At 44.1% G+C, this 26,988-nt stretch overlaps 1 protein-coding gene across 12 annotated transcripts in view; it reads right to left on the minus strand.

Annotated features, from left to right (window-relative positions):
* The window catches only part of LOC142586544 (uncharacterized), a 135,316-nt gene that overhangs the window by 94,073 nt on the left and 14,255 nt on the right, over nucleotides 1–26,988 (minus strand). For 11 of the 12 annotated variants that reach the window (XM_075697667.1, XM_075697664.1, XM_075697661.1 and 8 more), the window contains 3 exons: nucleotides 20,447–20,485; nucleotides 13,482–13,592; nucleotides 10,978–11,067 (listed from right to left, as the gene is read on the minus strand). In XM_075697667.1, the coding sequence (XP_075553782.1) occupies nucleotides 10,978–11,067; nucleotides 13,482–13,592; nucleotides 20,447–20,485 (240 nt within the window). The remainder of the gene's footprint in view (nucleotides 1–10,977; nucleotides 11,068–13,481; nucleotides 13,593–20,446; nucleotides 20,486–26,988) is intronic. The other variant, XM_075697665.1, reaches the window with a different exon arrangement.

Genomic DNA, 26,988 nt, shown 5'->3' on the forward strand with positions numbered 1-26,988 from the left:
AAATAGTGCACCAGGGAGGCCAATTCCTGTTCTGGTGAGGGGGTGTCTTTGTTGAAGCTTAGTGGGCCTTCCTAATTTGATTGTACCTGGATTAGTATAGCTTCAGTCGCTCACGGCATCTTTTGCCGGTGTCAGGCACCACTCCAAGCCTGCAGATGTAGTACACTGGAGGAGGTGAATTCCAAGCCCACCATGGTCAAATTAAAAAAAACATATAGAAGGATTCAAACTTCCCCGGCTATGACAACCCAGCATTGCACATAGCTCAGGCAGATAATCCCGTAGGCGGCGAGGCTACCTTATCGCCGACAAGTACAGCCCAGAGGGCCTTACGTGCCTAAAAACTTATTTGATTTATCTGCGATAGATGTGTTTTCCTGGAAATTTAAATAGCATGGAAATTTAAATCATCATCAACACGCAGTGATTGTCTCAAAGAGCTAGTTGATGGCATAATATGTACTGCCCACTTCTTGACCAATACCATGTTGTGGGTATGTGCCATATACTATAGAAATCATCATCATAATCAACACGTGGCAACCATGTGAAAGAGCAAGTTGGTGTTGGCACAAGAGAAGTACTACAGTCGAATCCACTTATAACGATACCGGTTTTAACAATATATTGGTTACAACAATGAGAAGCTGCTGCACTGTCAACTTTTGTATGTTTTGCATGGCGAAATAATCCGTTTACTACAATGCTCCGATGCCACATTATCGGTTATAATGATGAAGTCTGGCTGCTCGGTGTCCGGTAGTGAAAAAGGGTAGTGAAATGCGAAATCCATTACAAGGAAAAAAGAAAACGAGAAATTCGAGCCACTGTACGATGGCCCGCTGCTCGAACGGCCGCCACACATTCATTTTCCAGCCTTCTCCGCACGCCTCTCTCCCATCGCTCTTCCAACCCTTTGAACACGAAAGGGCTGCGCCCATATGTCTACGCCGCGCCACCCTCCAAAACACGAATGGACCGTGCCAACTGCGCTGCTCGCATCTTGCTCGCTGGCTCCTCATTCAGCGCAGTTCTGCAAACAGCCCCGGGTTCATTTTTTGCATTGAAATCGTTCCTGGCCACGTGGTTTCTCAGCCTCTTTTGACTCGCCGTCAAAACAGAAGATGATTGACCCGCCCGTTGATAATCAACAATGCATGACATTGTTGGTGAAAAGAAAGCGCATGGCTATAGATTTGGAAACTAAGGGCTTCTAACCGATGAGTCGATCATCGCAAACGTGCTTGCATCAGATAGTGACGGCAACGACGGCAGCGATGATGCGGTAGGGCAGGCTGCTTCAACATTGTCCTCACAGGAGGCCCAGCAGATGATTCAGTCCCTTCAGGGCTTCGTTTTCGCGAAGAACCTTCCGATGCACTACGTGGAGCATCTGGATACCTTGGAGAAGGATGTCGGCAAGGCTGACGGACATAGGGTTTTCTCGTGCAATGCAGTGCGACGTATGTGGCGAGATGCTCGTGGCAATCTCACCCCAATGTTCTTTCTGGGTTTCTTAAGCTGACAGGCTACCGCAGCAACCTCCTTGCATTTTTTAAAAGGCCCCTTTAGGGCCCATCAAAGCACTCCCTCGGCGGTGCTCGCATATCACTTGCCGCCCGTGACCCCTCTTTGCAGTTATAGCAGTGCCATTCTTTAATGCCGACAGCCGCGGCTTGTTACATGTGATCGGAGCGCCCAGGAAGCAGTTAAATGAGTGAGCACAATCAGCAGCCAGATGGAGGAAGGTGGCTGAGATATATTGGGGAGGGGCACTGGCCTCCCCGCCATACAGTTTGCTAAGATCAGCTCTGTGATCCCCCTATTTTGATTTTTTCATGCAACCCCGTTTTAACAATTATCGGTTATAACAATGGAATTAGCGTGGCATTTGAATATTGTTATAAAGGGGTTGGACTGTATATGCGTGTTTGTGGCTTAATAGTTAGAGCATCTGGCTGCTACGCTGGTGGGCCGAGGTTCAATTCCTGCCGCTGAATGCCTAAAGAATGAGGTTGAATCTACTTGGTTAGAAACCGACCGACCAACAACCTAGGCGAAACAATGGGATGGTAGGCAAAGAAAAGAAATGGGGCATATCGTATGGCAGTTCATGTCTTACAAGATGCAAGAGGTAATTGTGCCCTATGCAAAGGTTGTCTTAAAATGACTGGGTGGAATAGAACATTGCCTTTACCAGATATACAATGTACAATTAAGCAGAACCTTATGGCCAGATGGGCACTTTTGACTGCGTTTTAGAAATGACAACTTTGGTAGCATATAGAAGGGCATTTTCACTGCAAGAAATTTGAAAAAATGGAACACCTCGGAGAGTGATCATCTCTAAAAAACAATATAAATTAATCCTTGCAGTAAAACTTAATGCACTATTAAATAATAGTGTGAATACTCTCCTCTGGCCAAAATATACAGCAGGAAAGATAAATGCATATTGGTTATAGGTTTGTTTGTTTGTTTATTTATTTAGTCTCTACAGCACAAGTAATTTCCCTATAACCAACTAAAGCCGCACAAACTACCTAAAATTTCAGACGAGTACATACATACTTATTAAGTGCAGCAAGATACAACGGTGTTTTGACTGCTGGTAAGAGGTGGAAGCTTAAAGTACATCTACCAGCAGCAAGCTTTGTTGCACAATGCACTGTTAGTAGGCTTCATTAGGTTCATGTGGTAGATCCTCAGGTCTTTACACCTGCCTGGTATTTTGATGGCATAGTTCATGTCTGAGAGCTTTTCTATGACCTCCGCAGGTCCTTCCCAAAGAAAGTTTAGTTTGTTTTTTCTGGACGACGCCAGTAAAAGCACCTTATCTCCTACAGTGAAAGTTCACTTCCAACTGTTGCTGTCGTAGTATACTTTAGCCTTCCTTATTACTAGATGACTGGCCCAGCCGTTGCAATGGCACAGGTTCTGTATCTGTATCTCTGCTCTGTATCTTGAGGGAACAATGAGCTGATCATACTGTACACCTTTCGTGTCTTTGTACTGTTGGTTCAAAGACCACCGTGGCACTGAAAAGTTATGTTCTTCCTGGCTATCCCCTTTTGCTCTTGTTCTTTCAGCTTGTCGAGGGCTACATTGCTCTCTTGTTCTGCTGCGATTCCCTGTTTATCAACCTTCAGTAGGTCTAAAAAAACCTTCCGAATGTGGCAGCACCAAATTAGGCAGTTTGACCCTCTCTTCCAACAGCTGCCACACAGTGTGATGGCTGTGTTATCTCCCTGGCATGCTTGAGCAGATTTTGGCAGCTGTTTAATATAATAATAATAATAATAATAATAATAATAATAATAATAATAATAATAATAATAATAATAAATCCTGAGGTTTTCCATGCCAAAACCCCAATATAATTATGAGGTGTGCCATAGTTGGGAGGCTCTGGATTAATTTTTACCACCTGGGGGTTTCCCAACGTGCACTCAATGCAAGGTACACAGGCATTTTTGCATTTCACCTACATCAAAATGCAGCAGCCACAGCCACAGGGTGGCTACCAAGTTGACATTTCCAAATTCCCTCAGTTTTCCAGGTTTTCCCTGAGTGAATTTGCAATATTCCCCGAGTGACACAGAACTTTGTTTTATGTTGAGACGGGCTCCCTACATCATGTCGCCCAATGGTGTCACTCTCTAGAAAGCACGTCAAAAAATAAAAAGAAACTTGGTCCAGTTTGAATAGTAAGGGGTAGTGTTTATTTTATTCAAAAAGAAAACGGAAGGGAGGGGTTAGTAAAATGTACAGCGAATAAAATATATTCGAGAGAAATAGTAAAACCCATTACAAATCGAGTTGAACATTCTCAAGTACCAATAAGAAAGAGATGCATGCAGACTATTTTCGAATATGAGCTATTTCCATCAACTGATAGCAGGCTAATTGGTATGAGGTCCGAACTTTATCACAAGTGAGATTACCTCGCAACAGCTGGTAAGTCAACCTCAACTGTCGTGACATACTCTGAGCCTGCACACAACGCCTCAGTGTTGCATTTCACTGCTTTAAGGAGTTTTTTTGCTTGGATGAGGGACACCTGCATCTCGGCAACACTTTGCTTTTAGTGTACAAGCTCCTTCAAAAAAGTGGTCGCATGCTTCCTTTCCTGTTAATTTCTGAATGCGTAGGTCCTAGTCTTCTTGTTTTCCTTCGGCTGCGCGTTCGCCACACGGACTATTTGAAGCATCCTTCTGGACAATTGTACAGTCAGTGTCCAATTTTTCGGACTCCCTAGGGGCCACGAAAACGTCCGAAAAAATGAAAGCATGTCATTTAGAGCCCTTAAGGGTTCAAATCGCCACAACCACGTCCGAAAAAGCTCTGAAGGCTGGCCAGTACACTTATTAGGCATATCGGTACTTGTACTGTGACAGGAGATGGCGGGTGCAGGCGTGTATAATTAAGGAATACATACTGTGTCCCGTGACAGTTGCCCCTTCCTATACTTGTTATGCTTCACAGCGTAACATTACTTTAATGAGGCGAAGTTGACCTTCGGGAACCGGCATTATGCAACGCGCCGTGCTTTCCGAACTTCGAAGCCAATCGCGATGACCACAAAGGCGGTATCGATGCCAAGAAGCTTAATACCGAACCTCAAAGCTGCTAGGCCTAGAATAGCCGCGGTGGTGGCTACGGCTGCAGGCGGATCTGCGTGCGAATGTGCCAGGTCGAGGCAGCGAGGTTATCAAAATGACAGCGGTGGTGGTTTTGATTAATGCCATTTCGGACCTGCGGTCACGGCAAAAAGTCCAGAATATCGGACGGTGAAGCGTTTTTGTGTCCGAAATTTTAGACGTTCTTATACATTGACGCTTGTAAGAGTTGTCGGACGATACCACCGCTGTCAACCAGATGTAGGAGTCGTCGGACGACCTCGCCGCTGCCACCATTTGAAGGAGTTGAAGGTCGTAGAGAGGAACTCGGTGAACAGGATTTATTTGCAGTATTTACATCTTGAAGAAGACATACATCGACAGTCTAGTGTGACTACCATATAGAGCCCGCAAGACTAACATACAGCAAACAGCTTACGAGCACACAGCTCACGAGTACATTTCTAGCATGACAACGAGCACTCAGCTCCCGACGACGAGCACACTCTAGCAGTCGGCAAACGCTGCTTATAAGCACTTGATCCCCCCTTGATTCCCAGTGGACGGAAACGTTCGTCCAGTCATCGTTCGATGTCACCGTTCGACGTCACCGTAGATGACCCGCCCTTTTGGAGGAGGGCTCACAAACACGGTGTTGCACAGGTTTCAGTGCCGCACACACACACAGGTGTAAAGGTCCGGAGCCGACGTCAGAGGGGCTTCGTAGAACTCTGCTTCGTCCCAGGTGGCGCGGCTGAGTACCACATTCCTGAGCTGACCCCGCGCCACGTGGCTGCCGGTTTATTCGCAGTTCTCTGAAGTGCGCCCCATCCGGTTGGATAGGAACACGTGCAGTGGGCTGAAATAGCTGGCACGTTGTCACCCTGTATGGCCATTCCTAACAGCTCCTCCATGGCCCGGAAAATCTCGCCTGGCCAGTGCTGGCAACCGCTGGGCAGGAAAAGAATGGCTGGCGAGCAAGACGATGGCTTTGCTCTCTGCAACCCCTGCGTACTTGGAATGCCTTCAACCATCTCACAACAACTGGCACAGAAGAGTCGACCCGGCAACACAATACCGCTCAGCGTTCAAACGCCCGGAATCAGCTGTTAATCCACCAGGCCTCCTATCACAATTTCAATGCAAGTCACTCAAATGGGAATCCCAAATTTTGCCCCAAAATTTTGTGCCGCCAAAGCGAGCGTTCACGTTCCCCCTGAGATTGACCAAACCTGACCGTTGCACTGCATAAGAGCAAAGGTTTACGTAGAACTAAACCGAAGGCTTCTCAACCACCAATACCCAAACATAACTTAAGGAGCCTAACTTCGTGAACAGCCTGTTCTTATCCTATCACAGTGGCGTACTTATCTCATGTACTGCTGCCACTGAACCGTCTGGCCAACTCCATAGGTACGTAAATAGAATCGCACTAGCTTTGTGGTCTCTATTCCAAACATGTGCTTGCATCATACAAAGTTTTCATCACGCTGACTCACATTTGTTCCTTTAGCCCCTACAGGACACGTTCCTTAAACGAACAACCAAACTTGCGTAACTTACACAACACAGAGGAACCTTCGAACAAATGTGTCTGCTAATAACTCGTTCCACGCATGCTCACTAGAGAAGTCAGAATACGGCTGCCCTTAACACACACGAGCAACCCAGTCATAAACCTTCTGCTTCTTCCGTCCGCACAGGACACACGCTAATGGACCTAAGAGCTCTTTTCAGTGCAAATGATGCACTAACTGAAAACCTACGCGGTTAACCTTAGAAAATAAAAAAAACGCATAAAAAAAGAAGGTTAACAAATACACATGCGCGTTACCATAAGCCTTACCTCAGGTTACTTACACACACAAAAAAAAAAAAGCCTATCAACTTATTAATGAACACCTCGCGAAACTACAGGTTTACTTAAAACGCGACTTTCAATCAACTTTCGGAGCTTCTCAAACAAAACATAAACAAAGCTCATACCTTTACATATTGAAAGAAACTTAAAACGCGAAATTTTCAAGTGCTCAAAAATAAAACAAAACAACACCTTTCACTTTTACGGAAGCTCTCTTGGCCTCCCGTTCCAAACGTTTTTGACTGACTCATACTTTTGAGCCGTACTCGAGGTGGTCGCGGTTCGAAAGCTATTCTGGCTACCGAGGAACAACAAAAGGGCTGACTCACTATCAGCTCCCCCAAGACGTTACAGTTTAATGCCAATTTGTGTCCTGGCGCCCCGCTTTCCTCGTGACCTCGAGTGACCGCGTCGCGATTCCCCACCTGGTCTCGTCTTGCCACCTTGCGCTTCTTTGTACTATACGCTGAGCTTCGAAAAGAACAACGGGACGAAGAATTTAACTGCCCCGTGCCCTTTGTCCACGTCCGTGCAGAACATGCTTTTCGGTCCCCCTTTGACCGGTGGCTCGAACGTGTTTGATGCGTCAACATCGTCCGTGACGACCACACCTTTCTTTTCCCCGCGCCCTGCCTTTTCGCGCCTGTCGCCGTCTTTGGCTTCGCTACATTAGTCACTGCATTCCGATCTTTTCGGCGCTTTCTCCTCGAACTCTCTTTCATGCCGTCACCTCGCGCCTCGTGCTGGCCGTTACACATCTCGTCGGCCCGGATCGGTCTCTTATCCGCACAGTCTGAATGATCCTTAACTAAATCATTCCTCTCTTGGCTACCTAGACTGGCGGAGAGCCACACCGATCCCTGAACAATGCGGTTGTTCTCTCGTGAGCTACGGAGCTCGCCATCCTGAGAACTGCTCTCAACTGCATCGTCCAGCTGGCACTTCTCTTCGGCACGAAGATTTGACTCGACATGGGTGCTCGTGTCTGTCAAGTCCATAGTATTCTGTATCTCGCTAACGAACTCGCTACCATGAGATGCGACGCACACACGCGGTAACTGTGCCAATTTGTTCGCAGCTGGCCTAGCTGTCTCTACAGTCCTCTGTTGGCACAGCACCTCGTCGCTCTCACTCTGGCCTTTAACGGCCTCTGTTGCCACTAAGGCATCGTTAGCTGCTAGCACTTCAAGTTCACCTGTGAACGTGCTGCTACTCTCACAGGTACTACTACTTGCCTCGGCTTTCAACTGAAATCTGCTATCTACTTCCCACTTTCGCCTCGTGCAGCCTACAGATTTCTCAAGCCGCTGTTGACTTCCTGCGTTTAACTGCTGCGAATTTTGTATCTGTTTGTTCAATGCTGCCATTTCTTTTTCAAGCTTTTGCCGTCTCTGCTCACGCTCCTGGCGTTCTTGCCCAATTGATTCCCGTTCCTGTCTTTTGCTTAGAATTCGTTTACCCATTTGTTCTACGAATTTCAAATTATTGCCACTTTCTAAAATTGTCTTACGAATTTCTGTTTCCGTCAAGTCCTCCTCTACGTCTACCTCGATCTCTTCACACAACCACAACAGGTCAGCTCTCGTCAAACACATTAGGACCATGGTCGCTACTTCAAGCTTTGGCTCTGCTGTCACACAATACTTGCTGCGATACCCACGCAAATCAAAATACAAGTAAAAGATCCCAGCGAATCAAATTAAAAAACACAGAGAAATTGAAGCCTGGTAAATCTTACAGCCAAAACCAAACGCTTACCCACTGAAGCAGCATCATATCACCGGTCCTTCTCCGCCGTACCCAGTCAGTTGCAAGAGGTGGTCAATCTCACGTGGCCTCCAATTTGATCAGGATACCGGTCGGTCACCATGTGCCAACGTCCGTCAGCTGCCGTTGCTGTCTCCGAGTCGTAGGCCGATCTAGGAGCCGTAGACTGATCTCACTGCTGCCATTCAGTTATTAGATTTGGCTGTCGTAGCTGTAGGAAGGAGCTTGACTCTTTGTCGGGGCTTAGGAGAGCAGGGTTTAATTGCAGTATCTACATTTTAAACAAGACATACATCGACAGTCTAGCGTGACTCCCATATAGAGCCCGCAAGACTAACATACAGCAAACAGCTTACGAGCACACAGCTCACGAGTACATTTCTAGCATGACAATGAGCACTCAGCTCCCGACAACGAGCACACTCTAGCAGCCGGCAAACGCTGCTTATAAGCATTTGATCCCCCCTTGATTCCCAGTGGACGGAAACATTCGTCCAGTCATCGTTCAACGTCACCGTAGATGACCCGCCCTTTTGGAGGAGGGCTCACAAACACGTGTTGCACAGGTTTCAGTGCCGCACACACACACAGGTGTAAAGGTCCGGAGCCGACGTCAGAGGGGCTTCGTAGAACTCTGCTTCGTCCTGGGTGGCGCGGCCGAGTACCACATTCCTGAGCTATAGGAACACGTGCCGCGGGCTGAGATAGCTGGCACGTTGTCACCCCGTATGGCCATCCCGAACACCCTATGGTGTAGGTAGTTGTGCCGCGAAGCCGTCCGAATTATCTGGCGTCCGGAAAGTCAGTCGTTGACTGTACTCTGGCAACTCCTCCAGCCGGCGCGGCATCAAAGACCATTAGTTGTGATTCCTCTCTGTTGCTCGCGAGCCAGCATTACCACGACTTTCGTTCCCTTTTAATTAAATTACAGCTAATCTTCCCTGATAGAAGCACAAATTCCCCGAGTTTTCCCTGAGTTTTTCCAGACTACTCAAAATCCCTGAGAATTCCCGGTTTTCCCGGTTGGTAGACATCCTGAGCCAAGATTTGACCACGCCCTCAGGGTTAGCAGCGCAAGGCCAAAGCCACTACGCCACTGTGACGGGTCTGGCAACTGTTTCAGTTTGAGAACAAAGAACAGTAGACTATGACTATGCTCAAAGTGAGTCAAACAGCATGACTAAGCAAGGGCAAAGAAGCAGACATGCGCCACAGGACTAGCACATTCTCTGCAATACATGACTACATCTCTGTCCTTGTTTAGCTGCACTGTTTCGGCTTACTCTGAAGATAAACTAACTAGCACTGATTAAGATGAAGTGGCCATTCTCAATTTGACATGCAAAACTACCAGTCAGTAACTGCTGCAAATGCACACAATTTACTGTACTTGTGGCTCGGTGTCAGGGGCTTAGCCAGACGAGGCACACTGGGCACACGCTTGTCTGCAGGATAGTTTATAATGATTGCAATTTACATAGTTGTTCTGAGGAGGTGGTCTCAAGTGCTTGAGTTACATTCATGCCTTACAGAAAAAGAATTAAAATATTCACCGACGATTATGATACTCCCTAATGCGAAATTTGAGCACAGCTTTATATGTGTTTTCATTTTGCAATGTATTGAGGCAAAGAATTTAGAGAGACATGCAGCAGAGCCGGCAATCATCAAAAATCGGACCTGTGGGTCAAGCATGTCTGCTTTTATACTTGACTCATCAAAGGTTCCAGTGTAATCGCTGGTGCCACATGGCTTCCAGAAAGTACTACACAATTCGCGTTGTGCATACAATCATATTACAAATCAACTGCAAAGCATGACAACCGAAAAAAGTGTGAACACGACCAAACCATGCATACCAAACAAGTGTGAGCCAGAGCCGGCGTGAACAGACGATAGCATAAAATGAGCGGTCCGGCTTAGACCAAATATAAGTACGCATCAAGCGGCAGGGCGGGTCCGCATGACACAAGTTCCGTGCACAACTCACTGAAGGGGCCGCTCTCATTGGTCTCCGCTGTTTGCAGCTCGCGTCTTTCACCTCCTGCTTTGTGTTTGCTCTTTTTTCTTTCACCATGCTCATTCGCTCAGTTACGCTGCCAACACCGATGCTCACCACAGGAATGGGCGCCTAAGAGCTACGCTCTAAAGATCTGAACTTCAACAGGTAAAGGCACATATGCTAAAACTGCTATTTCAATTAAAATGTCGTCATTCAAGATTGAGAGATTCACATATGCATGCTACCTGCCTAGTACCACAATATACGAGCTGTTTAGTTGCTTTGGTGTGACACTGATTTTTTTTCTACACTAGAACTAATGCGTGCGGAACACTAGGCCAACTGTGCCTTTTCCAAGTAGTAGATGACAAGTGAAGAGCATGCCGCACTGGCAGTGCATATTGTACTGCCAGCATGGTCCTACAGGCACCTTCTTTACTCATTTCTTTGCTCACAGGAACCTTCTTACTCACTCACTTTTATCTCTTAATCAAACTGCAAAGCACTGGACAAAGTTGGCACTCACATAGTGAAAAAGGCAAGGAAAATAGCCTCTGTAATACCACAGCATAAAGAACAGAATAGGAGGAGTGAAAGAGTGAAGGCACCACAGAATGTTAGGCGGGTTGTGAAACTAAAGCAGTGATATAATGCAACAATGAATGTGAGAGAGGAACACCACTGCTACCATGTCTCAGATATGCTAGAACATGCAAAGCACATCTCACCATCTGCTGCTGAAGAAGGTGAATTGTATGGTCCTTGTCTTCAAGCTGCTGCTGCATTAGAATGAGTTGCCGCTTGAGGTCCATATTTTCCTGTTGGCCATGGCCACAACAAAATCATTAACACAACAAAATCGCAACATGGAGCATTCATATGGCAAACATGTTACTACAAAGTTGTAAACGTGCAATCACAGCAAAAATAATAAAGCTACAACATTTCACAAAATCCCATTATGTACACAGTGCACTAATACAAAAAGAAACACCGCCCAAGCCATGATGATACTTGCAGACATGTAGATTAACATTACTTGCTGCTACCTGCTACATACTTCTCAGATAGGAGAATTGACTCTGAAGTGCTTGCTTGAATTTAGCACAAGAACAAGGAACATATACCAGGGCTGAATGCAAATCTGGTGTTCCTTTTCATACTGGTGTAGGGTGCACACAAAAGTGAATGACCACCACAAAACTCACAACTTATAATGCAATGACAAATGCACTGCAAGTACTAGTTAAGCATAAATAAGTCATCATGTAACAAACAGGGTGTCTACCAAGTTGACATTTCCAAATTTGCTGAGTTTTCCAGGTTTTCCCCGAGTGCCTTTGCAAAATTCCCTGAGTGATGCAGAACTATGTTTTATGTCAAGACGGGCTGAAACCATATCGCCCAATGCTGTCACTCTCTAGTAAGCATATGAAAAAAATTTAAGAAAAACTACTCAATCCAATTCGAATACTAAGGAGTAGTGTGTAAGTTATACAAAAAGAGAATAGAAGGAAGGGGTTAGTAAAATGCACAGCAAATGAAATGTCTTAAAGAAAATTGCAAATGGAGTTGGACATTCTCAAATATGAATAAAAAGGAGATGCATACAGAAGCAAGTATTTTTGAATGTGAGCTATTTCTATCAACTGATAGCAAGCTCAGTGGTATGAGGCCCGAACTTTGTCACAATTGAGATTCTCTCTCAACAGCTCGTAAGTCAACCTCAATTGTCCTGACATACTCTCAGCCCGCAGACGATGCCTCAGTGTTGTGTTTCACTGCTTTAAAGAGTTTATTTTGGTTTGGATGAGGGACACCTGCACCTCAGCATCAGTCAACACTTTTTTTCAGATCAAGCTCCTTCCAAACGGCAGCAGCACGCTTCCTTTCCCGTTCATTCCTCAATGCGTAGGCCCTTTCTGTTATTGTCCTCCCTCCGCCACTCGTTCGCCCCACAGACAATTTGAAGCATCTTCTTGGTCAGTTGCACATTGCACAGTCTACGTCCGATTTTTCGAACCCCCAAGGGGCCGCGAAAATGCCCGAAAAATCGGCGAGCAGGAAAAAATAAATGCATGTCATTTACTGCCCTTAGGGGCTCGAACTACCACAGGCACATTCGAAAACGCTCTGAAGGCCTGTCAGTACACATATTAGGCATATTGGTGCTCAGACTGCAACAGGAAATACCGGGTGCACGCGTGTATAATTAAGAAATACATACTGTGTCCCGTGGCAATAGGCCCTTTCCACGCTTGTTGTTTCACTGCAATACTTTTGCGTATGCTTCACCAAGTAACATTTCTGTACAAAGGCGAAGCTAACTTTCAGGAACCGGCATTATGCAACACACCGTGCTTCCCAAGCTTCTAAGCCAATCGCGAGGGCCACAAAGGTGGAGTTTGTGCCATTCCTGACAGCAACGAATTATTTCAATAAAAAACACGGCACCCAATGACAAGCTTCATAGCGAATGTCGAAGCAGCTAGACCTAGCATTGCCGCAGTGGTGGCTACGGCTGCCAGTGGATCTACGTGCAAGAGCGCCAGTTCGAGGCGGCGAGGTAATCAAAATGGCAGCAGTGATGGCTTTGATTAGTGCCATTTCAGACCTGCAGTCACGGTGAAACGTTTGGAAAATCGGATGGTGAAGAGTTCTGGCGTCCTAAATTTCGGATGTTCTGATACACTGACTCTATGGGGTATGTGGTGGTGCCGTGAAGCCGTCCAAATTATTAGGAATCCGGAAAGTCGGTTGTTGACTGTACACTGGCAACTCCACCAGCCGACGACAGGGTGTCAAAGACAATTCACTACGAGTCCTGTCTGTTACTTGAGCCAGCATTACCGCGACTTTTGACACTTTCAATAATATTACAGCTAATTTTCCCTGATAGATGCACAAATTCCCCGAGTTTTCCCTGAGTTTTTCCAGACTACTCAAAATCGCTGAGAATTCCATTTTATCAGTTGGTAGGCACCCTGAACAAAGACAGCACGAACTGAGGAAAGCTAGTAAGGATGCAGAGCAAAATGTAACTATATTACTAATGCTACATGAGAGACACCATATGATAAACTCAGCACTTTCAATTAGAGACTGCAGAAAAGCACTAAGAGTGCCAAAAGACTGCAATTATCCTAACAGTGTAGTGTCACTTGCTCTGTTTCCTTTTACCAACACCTTTTAGAGCATGCATATGTATAGACCAAATCCAAGGTTAACATACCTGCAAAACATCATTGGGATCAATGGGGTTGAAATCAGGCGTATCGCCAGTTGGAGTGTGTGTAAACCCATGGGGCAGATCAGTACTAGCCAGTGCATGATAGAAATAGTTCTGGAAAGATAGTTTTTTTTCCCTCCTTACAAAAACAAGCAGATACCAGCTGTCACTTCATTTTTCTAACATTGAACAAAGCATTAAATTATGGTATTTTACATGCCAAAACCAAGATCTCATTATGAGGCACGCCGCAGTGGGGGACTCTGGAAATTTGAACCACCTGGGCTTCTTTAACGTGCACCTAAATCTAATACATGGGTGTTTTCGCATTTCGCCCCCATCGAAATGTGGCCGCCATGGCCGGGGTTCAATCTCGCAACCTTGTGCTTAGCAGCCCAACACCATAGCCACTAAGCAACCATGGCAGGTAAAAGATTAATTGGACAAAGCATTACCACAACAGCAAGCCTGAGCAAAATTTTTCACTACCCAAGAGGTGCAGCCTTCCAAGAAGCCTGAAACAATATTTACAACTGCGTGCGAATGCAATGATTTGAAAGGAGTGATCTTTACATACACATATTAAGACCCAATTTTAAGTGTTCCACATAGATCCTGTTTTTTAAAAACAAACTTAAGGACCACATCTCTGCTGACCACAGTGACATCTCCTGGCACATTTTTCTTTCCTCTACCCATTTTGCATAGAAAGCAGTAGGCGATGTCACTACAATGTATGTGCTCATTGATTTCCTGCGCAACTTTCAATGTAGTACTCTTTATATGAAAATGTAATATTCTCTTTATAGCAGTGTACAAATACATATTAATTTCACTCTAAAGAATAAAGTAGCTAGAAAAAGGTGCTTAGAAACCTTTACCACGACACCGCATGCTTCCATATTGCCATTCGTCTGTCACAGGCATCTTCCCTTCAGGATGCTCGATTGCAGACTGTTAAGTTTTTCTTGAACATTGAAAACATGGTCGCTTCACTGCAGTTTTACCTCGTTTGTCGACATTTGAGCCCTTGACAAGCTCTTTGCTGTTAGTATGCCGAAACTGACTCTTCTTTAGAACTGTGTACAACATTTAATATGGGCTAGTACAGGCAAACAAACTGAAATGCATGCAGCATGCTGGGAGAGGCTGTGCAATGGGTCAAACCGGTGCGTCCAATGGTGGCATGGCTACCACGGTTTGTCGCATCCATAGGCACTGACTACGGGGGGCTCCGGGGCCTGAGCCCCCTCCAGAGTTCTCCGAAAGCGCCCCCCCCCCCCCTCGGGCGGTGTCGAAGACGACATACCTCCACCTAAAGTGTCATTACCAGAGTTTTGTCACCTAAATCATTTGCGGTTTCTTTTGACTTGCCTCTACCTTTTCACCTAAAATTTTATTGGGGCTAATAGCTTACTGCATCATTGTTGGCATGGGCATGCACAACTCCTAATTCACAATTTCACTTTATTTCTTCAAATTATGACAGTAGGATGACAAGCACATTAGATGCATCAGTGGCGGCTGCCTCATCCGTATTTTTTCACTTCAACATTGTTTTAAATTTCCACTGTAAACACCATGCACACACACAGTATATTTAAATACATACACCAGACAAAGTCTATTGTATTTTTGAAAGAGGAGAAGGTAGCCCAATTAACAATTATTCCTAAATGTATGAACAGCTGATGCCTAAGGAATGAATATGCTGCTGTATGTTCACCTCGCTTCAAATTGCTTTGCGTGCTTTTGTGACCCTGAAAAAAGCTGCAGACTTCACTGACCCCTTCAGCAGAGTCATTTATCAATGGCACGCAAAATGCACGTGAATGATATGTGTTCAAGTATTACTTCTCTTTCCAGTAAGCAATGCTAACGACTCATGAAAAAGAAAGGAGAAACTCTTCCAATAAGCCAACATTTATTAGGGATGGAAACATTGTCCCGGGCATGCAGAGGTCATAAATATATACAGGGCGCCCCAATTAACTATGATGCACAAATATTTAAAAAAAGAAAGTGCAATTGCATTACTCAAAGAAAACCTACTGCATAGTGCTTCCAGTACAGTGGAGTTACTTGGATTTATTTAAGCCCCCCCCCCAATTGTAAATAATTATCTAACTCGAAAGGTACTATCCTAATTATAGAAGTGTCAATGAGGCATTTGTAGGCCCAGCCAAGGGACATGTAACTGCGGTATTTTCAGTGACGTCTTAATTGCGTACGGATTTTTTTCGCCTGATAAATAAACCCCATGAAATATAAAAAATACCACGTGATTGCGCTCCTACCTGCAATATAAAGCAGTGCCCTCGAACAGGCTCCCTCTGAGTTAGCCAGAATGAAATAAAGCAAAGAAAGAAAAACATCGTGATCAAGCTATAGTGCCTTATCTGCTGCAGCCCGACTGAAATAACACGTCACGTTTGGTGTTAGTTGGAAACAAGCTGTGATAGCTGTTGTCTTAGCGTAGATAAAATGCATGGATGATGTCTTCTTTTTTTTTTTTGCCACAAAACCTATCACCACAATAACGAATTAACGTGAGTGCAAAGGATTAAAGGTGCATTTAGTTTCTATCCAGCCACCACGTCTTTTTCTAATGAGCAGAAAGAAAAGATTATCTTTGCCTTGGTAGTTGCGAATGCAACAAGAGGAAGGCTGCAAATACTATATGTCAGTCATGGAAGTGTGGCAGCAGTGGCAGCAGTGGCAGTAGACCAAATGCATCGACTATCATCAGAAATTATGAAAACCTGAGACAAACTGCAGCTTCCAGAAACAGCGGCAGAGGACTTTATCTTTGAGTCGTAGCCTACACATGGATGTTCTTGCATTTATGGCTTCAAACCCTCATACTAGCGTGCACGACGTGGCCACCCATGTACCAATTTCCAAGTCAACAGTTTGGAGGATTCTAAATGACTCTACCTTTCACCCGTACTACCATAACCTGCAGCAATGCTTGGAAGATAGGGACCTGCAGAATCGTCCAGATTTCTCAAATTGGGTCCTCACTAAAGCCGATGAGGCACCGGACTTTTTGAGCAACATCATGTGCACAGATGAATCCAATTTTTGCAGAAACGTCCAATTAAATTTGCATAATGCACACAACTGGGGTGACAACAATCCACATTGGGTAAAGCACACTAGCACCAGTACCAGTGGTCGTTCAATGTCGGGTTCGGAATTTACGCCGGTGCTATAATCGGTCCCATCTTCTTCGATCACACACTGACTGGACAGCGTTACATGGATGAAATCCTTGACGGAGTGGTGGATGAGTTTCTCAGCGAAGTCCCGCTTTAATGTCTTCCACTTGCGTGGTATCGCCAGCACGCAGCAGCAGCCGAGCATGAAATTGGCTGGATGCGATTTTCATGCACAATAGATTGGAAGGCACGGGCCTGTAAATTGGTCAGCTAGGTCACCTGACCTCTCTCCACTCGATTTCTTTCTTTGGGTTTATGTGAAAGATAGTGTTTACATGATCGAGACGGCGATGTCAGATGAGCCAAGGCAAGGATAACGGATGTCTGCCATAGAATTCCAGCATCGGTCATCAAGAACGCCACTTAAGATGTGATAAAGCAGACTCAGTACTGCATTGCTGCAGAAGGACGCCTATTCGAACATGTGCTCTAGGCGGCAGCTGGTGTTCAACAGCATTTACGAATTTACAGGTAATAAGGGCCACTGAAATCTGATGTTTTCTTTTTCTGTTTTTTATGCATACGTCCCAATTGCCAATTCGGATCATTTAGAAGTGGTACATTTATTTTCTTGAACACATTGGTTTTGCCTTTTTCTACACGAGGGTCGCTTCCCTGTCTATTTCGCTGTTATTTTTTTGCCACGAACCTGGTCTCACAGCACATATACACTCTAATGAAAAATAAAACCATCGCTTTAACTTGGCTTTGGTCCGAAGTAAGTTTCTGGCGCGAAATATAGCTGCGTGGACACCCTTTCGATGTGGTGCGAGCAGAGTCGAGATTTTGAAACACTCTGGACCTAGTCCATTGTTTTTCGCCTTTTGTGCGTGGTCAGAGTGGCTCTTTGGCCACGTTATCAAAGGCCTTTTGTTATCAATGTGATCAGTCGGCCTTGAGAGACTGATAAGTGCGACATAGAAATGAGAGGAAGGAATAGCTGCAAAGCCGCGAAACCTGCTGTTGGGGCTCCTTCTGTATAATTATCCAAGTGATGCGCTGTCTCTTTCTTCGAGTTTGAGAGAGACGAAGCATTTGCTTTCAACCAGCTTCTTTGAGGGTGCTACTTTATGATGTGGGTGGGAGCAAAATCACATGGTATTTTTCATATTTCGTAAGGTTTCTTTACCAGTTGGAAAAAATTAGTATGCAATTAGTAAGTCGCTGAAAATACCGCAGTTAGATGTCCCTTGGCTGTGCCTGCCAATGCCTTATTGATACTTTGATAATTAGGACAGTACTTCACAAGTTAGACAAATAATTAGAATTACCTAAAGAAACTTCAGTAATTAAAACATTGCTGGCAGCTACTCCACTGTACTGGAAACCATATATCCACTAGGTTTTCTTTGGGTAGCACAGTTGCTCTTTTTTAAAGACTTGGTGCATGATAGTTGGGACACCCTGTACAATTCACTCAATAACCGAAATGAGGCCAAGCAGGATTCACTCGAGATCAAAATCAACAGCAGTCATGCACAGCAGGCCTTATGCTCGGGCTCACAGTAAAGCAAAAAAGTAGAGAGAAAGAGAGAGGGTGCAGTTTCTCCGGAAAGGCGAAGCAGCATTAGTGATAGCGAAGTATACGACAATTCAATGAAGGAAGATTACACCTCCGAGAGATGCCAGATGCTTGGTGGTGCAAAAAGACTAAGGCTGAGGTGTGTGCATGTGTGGAGTTCGGAAAGCTAGTCGGGCCTCAGCCTCCCCCCCCCCCTCCCCCAGGAAAAATGAAAACTTTCCGCCTATGGTCGCAGCCCCTTTAAATGCTCCCCGTAATTACATCTAGAATAGTTTGCACCACAGGTGAACAAAGATATGCACCACGTTTTTTGTTGCTCTTGAAAACACTGTCCCTGTCCTTTTCTTCCATGTGTTCAGATGTGCCAAGAGGTTGTGCTAACCAGAGTAAAAATATTAACGTCAATTAACTACACATGTTAATGCAATTTTCCTCATTGCAGGGCCTTTCAAGTCACATTAAATCTGCAAATTGACAAGTAACAGTACACAGTTGAAGGTGCTTTTTCGAAACTGCATCTCTTAACACAGGAAGAATGCACTTGGCAGGACCCATGGAGTGGGAAAAAGAGAAGCTGATGATGCAAATGCAAAAATATGTAGCCATTGGTTACTATGAGGCTAACAACAATCACCAACCAATTTTCCTGACACAGATTGAACTTTACAGACGCTTGCTCCACATTGTTGCTTTGGCAAAATATGCAAGATTTGCATTCTTTCAATATCAGTTTTTTCCACATGTGAACAAACATAAAAAATGAATATTATAGGGGTGATTGCAACAATTAGGCTAAAAAAATGAGGCATTCTGTGATAAAATTGTAAAACTTGGCAAGTATGCACATGCTGTCTGTGAGATTCATGGGTTCATGGAGCAAGTGTGCAACAAATATGCAGGAGTAAAGGCAAACACAGTAAAAGATGGTAAAGGTAAACAGTGACAACACAATGACACAAGGATAATTTGCATAGGGCTTGCTAACCAGACATGTCATCTTGCCTGTCCTACTTGCCAAAGGATGGTGCTGCAGCCATTGTGCATCTGCTATCGCGTGCACACTGGATATTTTTTTCAGATTGTGGGGGGTTGTTCAGGGTTTTACGTACATTTGTTGAGGCAGCACTGGTGTGGGGGAGTCTTCACAAGATCACGTGGAAGTACATATAAATTTATTGAACAGCCAAAGAGACACGACTACAATTTACCATAACTCAGATAGGCGAAATCAAAAATCACTGGAGTCTGGAGCTTTTTAAAACATTTTCCTTACACTATTCAGCCAATGAATATGCTCCGCTGAACCTTAAAACAAACCTACTGCTAATAAGTTTCCCATTTAATGATGAAATACCACACATAAAAATGTCATAAGGACAATAAGGTATCATGAAGGACCAAGACGCAGGAAAAATGGCAATGAGGGCTGTTGCAAGGACTCTTTAATAGTCAGCTATACTTCGTTTACAAAACATATTAGTGATGCTAGTCACCAGTTAAGTTCTGCTACTTGCCCTTGCTTTGGCACGTGACAAACTGGTGGAGGTGCAGGATAATCTAATCCATGCATCAATCCCTCTGAGCAGCAGGAGCTCCAGCCCCGTAGCAGTGTTTACGCCTGTACACCACGCCAGCAGAAGGATCCGTGCACAAGCCCCAGAGTTTGGACTGCTCCCAGCGAAAATGGCAGCTCCAACCACCCCGCACCTCCACCAGTTCGTTACGCGCCAAGGCAAGAGTAAGCAGCACAACAGCAGCCAGACACAAAATGCCAGGCACGAAGGAACAGTTCTCCAGCTGGCGTGGGATGTTTGTCTTCGTCATCTTCATCTTTGCCGTTTTTGCTGGGCATGTTATGCTGACCATTTGCTGGCTCAAAACACCAGATGGCAATATGTTAATGAGTATACTACAACAATATTGCTCAAATTATAGCCTGACAGGCAAAATAGCAAGCTCCTGACACTGAATGGACCCAACGAGGCTAATAACACAAAAAATGAAAATGCCAACTCTGAACTGCACAGAAAACTGCACAGAATCCATGTCTTATTCGACACATGGAATATTTCAAGCACTGAAAATTCTCAATTTGTGACTATGACTGCCACCCGTATAAAAAAAGATAGTTTTGGTTCAGGTTATTTCTATATGCCATGAATGCTGTCACCACTGAAGCAAAGTACAAAGCAGAGAGAATGCTCACTTTGCCAGAACCAGCTTACCTTAGTGTTTGGGAGTTCAAAGGGATTTAGCGTCTCAGCCTGCAAAAAAGAAAACAAATCAAGGAATTATCAAGTGGCAGAGCTTCCAGTACATTCTAGCTCTATGAATTATATTTCCAACCTTTTCATCTCCCACAAATAACTGCATTGGCACTTGTGCGTCAGTCTGTATAGGATGCCCAAAATGTGAAGGCTAGGCCCATTGACAAAGGGGATATACTATTTTACCTGCACTAATTCTCGCAACAGCAGCTTCAAATATGCTTAATAATTTTAGAAACAAGCAAATGTAGTCATCATTGAAGGAATTTATGCTAACTTTAATATGTTTTCTGTCATAATAATGCACTTCAAGCAGGGTGCAGGCCCAAATGGCAGTGACTGATGGTTACTCAGCTTTAGTCAGCTACACGTATCTGGCAGTCAAGGCAAGGCATGGCTAACAAGGAGGGAGAAGCTGTCCCTTCCCTCCCAGTATCCACCTCACATACAGTTTTCCTTTCCTGCTATCTTATTTTCTACCCAACATAATGACATGAAATTTCATGTCATCATGTTCAGTCGTTCTTGCATGATGTGCATATAAAAAAATTTAATGCTGATACACATTACAGGCAGGCAGGAGACTTCTTGAGTGTTTTTCATATCCACAGTCTACAAACTGCTAAAATTTTTACCATATTTTGTATTCCACATAGTTAAGTGTTTATACAATAGCATTAAAACATTTTTGCGCTTGCTATTCCTTTCTTCGTGCTCAAATTTTGCAACAAGAACACAATTCTTGGTCTGCATTGTTCAATGAAGCATTTGGCATCTCTGCTTGGCTGGTTCATACAGGAAAAAATTTTAATCTATTGTCATATGCACACCTTGCCACCAGAGGAGCGAGCTGCTTCAACGACATGGACTGGTTTGCAGCCTGTTGCCTGGGCAAGCCAGGCGAACAACAATACCCAAGTACTGCATTCAACAGCGTAGACCAAGCAAATGCAGTCTTATTGCAAAATTTGATGGAAACAATAAAGCAGCAAGTGCAAACTACTAACAATGTTAGAACAAGAAGGTAGGTATAATCATGTACATACTGTAGACCACTTGAGAGTTTAAGCAAGGTAGGCAATATTAAAGAAGCAAGCAAGAACAGCAATGTACATATTAAAAAGGCATTGGAATGGTAACACCTGTAATGCAAGCACCGGAGCACACGTGCATGCAGGATATTTACAAGGTGATTACCTGCTAAGAGAGGAAAAGGTTATTAAACCTCAGTACTGCCAGCAGCTAACTGCAAATCTTTGAAGCCTTTCAAATACAGCAACTTCAGAATACTTGATCAGGAACCAAATGGGGCATTCATGCATGCCATTTGATGCTCTTTAATTTTACCAGTGCCCACATGGCAGTTTCATACTTCCCTTTGCCAGTTCAAACCTTTTATGTCAGCAGTTCTCAACTTTCCAGCTACAATGACACCCCTTCACTTGGCCACAGGTATTTCAGGGACCCCTTTGGTTAAGTACAATCTTTTTACACAATATCAAGCATATAAACATACTGCATTAGGGTCATAATATCTAAAAAGTATATTTTTAGGCTGCTAGGGTCGTAAATCAACTGTTTAATCCATCAATCACAAAATTTATTTTTGCTGTAAACAATACTATGTTGCTGTGAAAATAGGTGGCCAAAGAAAAAAGCTGTACTTGCACAGCCTGACTAAGCTGTAGCCCCCTATAAAGCAGCAATGACAAGATGATTTGCATTACAGTTCAGTAATACAGACACATAACTACTTACAAAAACAATTGTACAATATGAGTATTATGGGTAGTTACAAAAACAATTACATATATGATATGCATATGACAACGTACAATTGCACATATGAGCAGTTGTAGAAATAATTATAAAAATGAGTCAAATAGGTTTTTGTTACTATTGATCAGAACGTCAACAGTTTTCCTGTCTAGCTAATGTGTCATTCTAATTTGTAATCAGTGCCTGTGGTGTCGATTGCGAGGATCAAGCGCTCTGATGTTGCATTCATAGTAAAACTGTAGCACACACACAGAACAAAGGACAATTGTACATGCAGCATTCAGTTGAAGACAGTCACAACCACACATCAGTACCTACAATACAAATTTGAAGCACACTGTCAATCTCTGAGGAGCAGTGTTGTTCCTCAATGCTGCAGTGGTTATAACCACTACTGAAACTCAGTGTTGGCTCAGAAATTAACACTTAAAAGGAACTTCCCATTTTGCTAGATTCTCACCACTCCTACCATCATTTCAGAGTTTAAAATTTGAAACATATTTAAAGAGTTATAGTAAATGTTGGACAAATCCTCACACACTACCAGCCACAACTAAGAAGTATCCCGGGCTAGTGAGGTATTTCAGAACACAGATTTGAATCACCATAAACCATCACCATTTTCATTCTGTCTGTTTAGGCCGCTTAACTTTGTCTTCAATGCCTCTGTCACCTATCTAGCATATTTACTCCAAGGTATAAGTTTCCATACTGGCACAGGAGATATCCCAAGTTCATCAGGTCTCAAGTTGTCTGTAAAAGCTTTTTACCTGGAGGACCCCCAACTTATGCATTGGAATTAAAGTGGTTTAATTTGGTAAGTGATACGCTGTCCTAGTCACCTATGTGCAGGTCACCGCAACTTCAAAGGTTCAGCAGCCAGGCTTTTTGCGCACAATGCCATTATGTATCACTCACTCCTAAGTAATGAATTTGCTTACTCCCACAAGGCCAGAGTGACACAAGAGTACCTGGCTGTGAATTTCTGCAACCACATCACCCTCAATGTGGTGTCGTAATTCCCAATATAAGCTGGCTACACTGCTACATATAAGGAGACTAACAAAGAGCCACACCATGTTAAAAACTAGCTCAATGCTGCTTTTGTGGAACCACTGCCCAACATCAACACGTGCTAGCTCATCCGAGCATGCAGACATTGTCAAAGGTAGATTCAGTCAATAATTGAGGCTGAAGATGGTTTTATCCAACAGTCCTAGAAACAGCAGTAAAAAGAGACAATGAAAATTTTTGGAAGGAATATTTTGCTTCTTGTCACACGTAGTGCTGCTATTTTTGAAGTCGTCAATATGTTCTCAAATACCTAGATGAGTTGTACTATTTTCCAACTTGTTGAGTAGCTTTCCTGCCAAAAAATGTTGCACATTCCAAATTTAAACAGTTTTCTTGGAGACTGCTGGGATTATTATAATTTGCCACATGAGTGAAGTTAAAGTGAGCAACAGCTCTTAATAAGCTGTGGTGATGGGGAACATTGCAGCATTTAGCAGGTGCATTCCACTCATGCACTCAAACAAAATTACACCCTTTGGGTTGTATCTTGCCACACAACAATAAACGTCACCTGTCTTGTCTGCATTTCCTTTCTTTAATGCTTCGAGCCAGGTACTTCCCAGTAACAAACGGCACGGCCGCTATCAGCATGACACAGCATTCCCGACAGGAAAGTAGCAGGCGCGGCGTTTCAAGAAAGGAAACACAAGCAAGGCAGATGACGATTATTGTTGTGTGGCAGATATACACCCCAAAGGGAGTACCTTTGTCTAAGAGTGTGTGGCAGGGTGTCTACCAAGTTGACATTTCCAAATTCCTCGAGTTTTCCAGGTTTTCCCTGAGTGCCTTTGCAAAATTCCCTGAGTGACGCAGAACTATGTTTTATGTCAAGACGGGCTGAAACCATGTTGCCCGATGCTGTCACTCTCTAGTAATCATATGAAACAAATAAAAAAAACCGACTTAATCCAGTTTGAATACTAAGAAGTAGCGTTTATGTTATTCAAAAAGAGAATAGAAAGGAGGGGTTAGTAATATGCACAGCAAATAAAATGTCTTCAAAGGAATTGCAAATCGAGTCGGACATCGTAAATACAAATAAAAAGGAGATGCATACAGAAGCAAATATTTTCTAATATGAGCTATTTCTATCAACTTATAGCAAGCTCAGTGGTATGAGGCCCGAACTTTCTCACAATTGAGATTCTCTCTCAAGAGCTTGTAAGTCAACCTCAGCTGTCCTGACATACTCTCAGCCAGCGCACCACGCCTCAGTGTTGTGTCTCACTGCTTTAAAGAGTATTTTGGTTTGGATGATGGACACCTGCATCCCGGCATCAGCCAACACTTTTTTTTTAGCTCAAGCTCCTTCAAAATGGCAGCAGCACGCTTCCTTTCCCGTTCATTCTTCATTGCATAGGTTCTTTCTGTTCTTGTCCTCCTTCCGCCACTCGCACACCCCACGAACCGTATAAGTATCTTCTTGGTCAGTTACAGAGTCCACGTCCGATTTTTCGTACTCCCTAGGGGCCACGAAAACATCCGAAAATCGGCCAGATGGAAAAAATAAATGCATGTCATTTACTGCTCTTAAGGGCTGAAACCGCAACATGCACATTCGAAAACGCCCTGAAGGCCTGTCGGTACACGTATTAGGCATATGGGTGCTCGTACTGTAACAGGAGATCCCGGATGCACGCGTGTATAATTAAGGCACACGTATTGTGACCCATGACAATACCCCTTCCAACGCTTGTAATGCTTCACCGCAATACGTTTGCGTATGCTTCACCACGTAACATACCTGTACTGAGGCGAAGCTGACTTTCAGGAACCGGCGTTATCCAACGCGCCGTGCTTTCCGAGCTTTGAAGCCAATTGCGAGGACCACAAAGGCGCAGTTGGTGCCATTGCTGACAGCAGCGAATTCTTTCAACGAAAAATACGGCACCCAACGGCAAGAAGCTTAATAGCTAACGTCGAAGCAGCTAGTGTCTAGCGTTGCCGCAGTGCTGACTACGGCTGCCAGCGGAACTGCATGCGAGAGCACCGGTTCGAGGCGGCGAGGTAATCAAAACGGCAGCGGTGGTGGCTTTGATTAATGCCGTTTCGGACCTGCGGTCACGGCAAAAAGTCCGGAAAATCGGACGGCGAAGGGTTCTTGCGTCCGAAATTTCAGACGTTCCGATACATTGACTATATGGGGTAAGTGGTGGTGCCGGGAAGCCGTCCAAATTATCGGGCATCCAGAAAGTCGGTCATTGACTGCACACTGGAAACTCCTCCAGCCGACGACAGGGCGTCAAAGACGATTTATTACGATTCCTATCTATTACTCGAGCCATCATTACCACGACTTTCGACCCTTTCAACAAAATTACCGCTAATTTTTTCTGATAGAGGCACAAATTCCCTGAGTTTTCCCTGAGTTTTTCCAGACTACTCAAAATCCCCGAGAATTCCCGGTTTTCCCGATTGGTAGACACCCTGGTGTGGGTACCAGATCATTGCACATGTACACATTACAATTCTGTTTCACAACTTATATTACAACTTTCCCAGCCTGCATAATATTATTTTTTCCCTCCATTACATACCTCTAGGCAGCTGCTTAACTCCTCATCTGTTCAATGCGTATTCAGCAAAACTGTAGCCTTTAATTAATCACTGCTACCTGCTGCCACTGGAAAATGGAACGGACTCCTAGACAACATTCTGTGCAATACCTGATAATTTAAAGAACTAGAGACTAATAATTACAAGTGTTAATGTGCAGTGAGTTTTTCTTTGCTGTTAATATAGCTCAATTTATAGTTTAAATTGTGAATTACAGTTATGTACTACTTGTCCACAGGGTAGACCATAGTGTTGCTATGAAATAATACATTTACATATTATGTTGTTCATTATTATTATTCTCTTTTGCTCGGTGTCTGTTGTCATACCTGTAACTTTTTTGCCTTATTGTCTTGTGCTTCTAATTTTGCAAATATAGCTTTGTATTTGCTCCCCCCTTATGTAATAAATGTCCCACATGGGACCACTAAAGGGCCCCTCACCGGCCCACAGAGCTAATTCAAGGTGATATGCTTGAAGTTGTAATGTGCCCTCTAAGGAGTATTCTACCACAAGAATTTTTTCAAATTAATTAATAGTAGAGACAGAAATATTTGAAGTGCCACGAACACATGATTTCAGGAGGCGAGCGTCATCACCAACATAGACACTCTCTCCACTTATCCCATCTAGCCTCCACAAGCGAAATTCCCTCGCTGTGTCCTCTCATACCGGAGCCAGAGAATCGCGTGACAAATATGTCACAGTTTAGCACAGCAGACAATTTTGCATGCTCTGCACAAGAACACCTGATTAGCAATATCACGAGCAATCCCGAGCACTGAGGCAGGCACGACTATAAAAAAGCATGATCACGGCGTTGGAACACGGTAGAAAATGACAGTTTCGTTCTCTGCGGGTGCAACTGAATGATTTGGGAACAAGCAGATGAAACGGAAGTACATCTCTCTTGCTACAGTAGGAAGTAAAGCAAAAACACATGGACATTCAGTTTTTATGTTTTATTATTTCTCTAAACTTTAATTCATCTGCTGAGGAAAGAGATTAAAGAAATAACTGATGCAGCCTAGAATAATTCTCGAAGTTGCATGTCACTATGAGTGACATCACAGCACTACCATGCACATAGA

The sequence above is a fragment of the Dermacentor variabilis genome, chromosome 1 (genome assembly GCF_050947875.1).
Source record: "Dermacentor variabilis isolate Ectoservices chromosome 1, ASM5094787v1, whole genome shotgun sequence".
NCBI classification, from domain to species: domain Eukaryota; kingdom Metazoa; phylum Arthropoda; class Arachnida; order Ixodida; family Ixodidae; genus Dermacentor; species Dermacentor variabilis.